The sequence below is a fragment of the Pinus tabuliformis genome, chromosome 6, assembly GCF_031772625.1.
Source record: "Pinus tabuliformis cultivar Carrire ecotype Pingquan chromosome 6, CPIR1, whole genome shotgun sequence".
Lineage (NCBI taxonomy): Eukaryota > Viridiplantae > Streptophyta > Pinopsida > Pinales > Pinaceae > Pinus > Pinus tabuliformis.
Window position 1 is genome coordinate 1,578,270,468 of NC_142292.1, and position 2,324 is coordinate 1,578,272,791.

General features: G+C 36.8%; 1 protein-coding gene across 1 annotated transcript; it reads left to right on the top strand.

Moving 5' to 3' along the window:
* The first annotated feature begins 381 nt into the window (after positions 1–381).
* On the top strand, positions 382–1,949 carry LOC149264837 (uncharacterized). Its single transcript, XM_089390496.1, has 3 exons — positions 382–715; positions 840–969; positions 1,123–1,949. Exons 1-3 carry the CDS (start codon positions 442–444, stop codon positions 1,853–1,855), a joined length of 1,137 nt encoding a protein of 378 aa, XP_089246622.1. The 5' UTR covers positions 382–441; the 3' UTR covers positions 1,856–1,949.
* The last annotated feature ends 375 nt before the right edge of the window (positions 1,950–2,324 follow it).

Consider the following 2,324-nt stretch of genomic DNA (forward strand, 5'->3'; position numbering starts at 1 on the left):
CATTCAGTAATAGTAAAATATTTAATTTTTATTACATTCTCAGATTCCATTCACCTAACTAGAATATTTAAGTTATATTAAGTAATTGTTATAAAGACTTTTAACCCTTAATGATATCTTCAACGTGGTCCAATGACTCTCAAAAGAAATGAGTAGGCCCGCATTTCGGCGGTTCTGGAAAGTCCTCAGGCTATCCATCTTCAACTTCGTAGAACGTTTGTTGTGTAATGGTAGCTGGTGTCCTCGAGGTAATAACACATCATCTTCCATTAGTGTCAAGTCTATTTATGAATAGCTGTAATGATTTAGAAAAGAAAATTGCTCTCCCGGTGATCCGACCCCCTTAAATTTCTACTGTGCCCATTTGTCGTTTCCTCATAATCTCGGTATTCATTTTCTGTGACAGATGTGCCCTTCGAAATCATAAATTATATTGGTCACATGATAATTATTTTCCAAACAATTGAGCAGGGGAATCTAATTGTTTCTATATATACTCAAGCCAAGGGGCCAGTGCCATATCTGTTTGTTCCCAGCAGGGGAGATCGTCAGCGGTGGAGTTACAGTAAACGAATATCCAGAATGGGTAGATCTCCTTGCTGCTCAAATGAAGGGTTCAACCGCGGGGCCTGGACCAAGAAGGAGGATATGATTCTGTCTGATTACATTCGAATTCACGGCGATGGTGGATGGAGAAATCTCCCTCAAAAAGCAGGTAAATTTGACTATATCTCTTATTATTTCTCTAGCGAATCTAAGTGAATGTCTTACTCTTTAAGTTCTCATTAGGGTTAAGGCATGTAAACCTTAATAAATAGTGAAAAAAATTGGTTTTACAGGTCTTATGAGGTGTGCAAAGAGTTGTAGAATACGGTGGCTGAACTATCTTCGTCCCGGCATTAAACGGGGAAACATTTCGCACGATGAAGAGGAACTCATTATTCGGATGCACCGTCTTCTAGGCAATCGGTATGTCCACAATGATTGAACAGCATCTATTTACCCACCAGTAGTTATTGATTCCTTCTGTCGAGGTCTCCAAAGTTTCGAATTATTGCTAGCAGAGTGAGAGATTCATGCAATACGTACAACACAAGTGTCTTTATATGTGTTTGCCTACAGGTGGTCGCTGATAGCAGGACGACTGCCTGGTCGAACAGACAATGAAATCAAGAACTACTGGAACACGCATCTACGCAAGAAGCTGCGGTCAATGAACGAATCTCAACCCAATTCAAGTACTCAAAATGTGAAGATGAGATCAAAATCTCCTTCTCTCCTACAAAATCATGTGTTCAAAACCCCTCCCCTCAAAATAACAAGGGCGATGAAACAAGCTGAAATGGCACGTCCAAATGGTTGCAATAATCGTAGTTCAGATGAAGGTTTCAAAATATGTAAGGTTGCAGAAAATAAGAATATCTCCAAGTCGCCCTGCGACGTACTTGTGAACGATTCCATCACAGAGGACGTTATTCTCGTTCAAACAGAAATGGAAAGCTTTACGTGTTCTAGCTGGTCGGAGCAGCTGTCCCCATATTCCGATCGATTTGCAGAAGATGCAGCTACTTTAACCGACAGTTTGTCATATTTAAAGGAACTATCGACTACCGACTGGAATCTAATTTTTTCTCCATCCGATTGTTCATTGGACTTTGGATTAGAGGAGTTCTACATGGGACCGGCTACAATAGCCGAGGAGATGATTGAGTTTGAAGATATATCTTCTGATCAAAGCAATATGCAGCCAATTAATAGTTTTACAGTGGCTGGTTATCAACGAGGGGACGAATTTCACGATAACAGTACAACAGTACACAACACAAAGAAAAAGTTTGACACTCGTGAGGAGTGATGCTATCAATGTGAAAGTTTATTAAATGAGTATAAATTTTAATGTAATGCTCAATTTTTGCAAAAATATTTAGAATGGAGATATGTTCCATAGACTTCTTCAAATTTAAAAGTGGGTTCCATAGACTTGTTACAATGGAGATATAAAATTAATGCTGCACTTTAAATTTTGTTGATTTTTTTTTTCATTTATAAAAGTGGGTTCCATAGACTTGTTACAATGGAGATATGTAATTAATGCTGCACTTTTCACAATTGATTTAGTGAACTCAGGCTAACGCAAAATAATGTTGTTTATTTGAAAGTTTATTAAAATTTATAAATTTACTGTAATAGTATTTATAAATTTTAATGTACTATTGTATCCGATGAATTATTTTAGGTATTAGGTATTTTAAATTTATATAGTTAAATAGATCTACTTTAAAGGAATCTCATAGTTCAAATTAAACAAAATCTCTTGTTTTTAA

Excerpts from the sequence above, each read along its gene's own strand:
- LOC149264837 (XM_089390496.1), top strand. The coding sequence starts at position 442 with ATGATAATTATTTTCCAAACAATTGAGCAGGGGAATCTAATTGTTTCT. Across the intron at positions 716-839 it reads AAATCTCCCTCAAAAAGCAG|GTCTTATGAGGTGTGCAAAG; the intron begins GTAAATTTGACT and ends TTGGTTTTACAG. Across the intron at positions 970-1,122 it reads CACCGTCTTCTAGGCAATCG|GTGGTCGCTGATAGCAGGAC; the intron begins GTATGTCCACAA and ends GTTTGCCTACAG.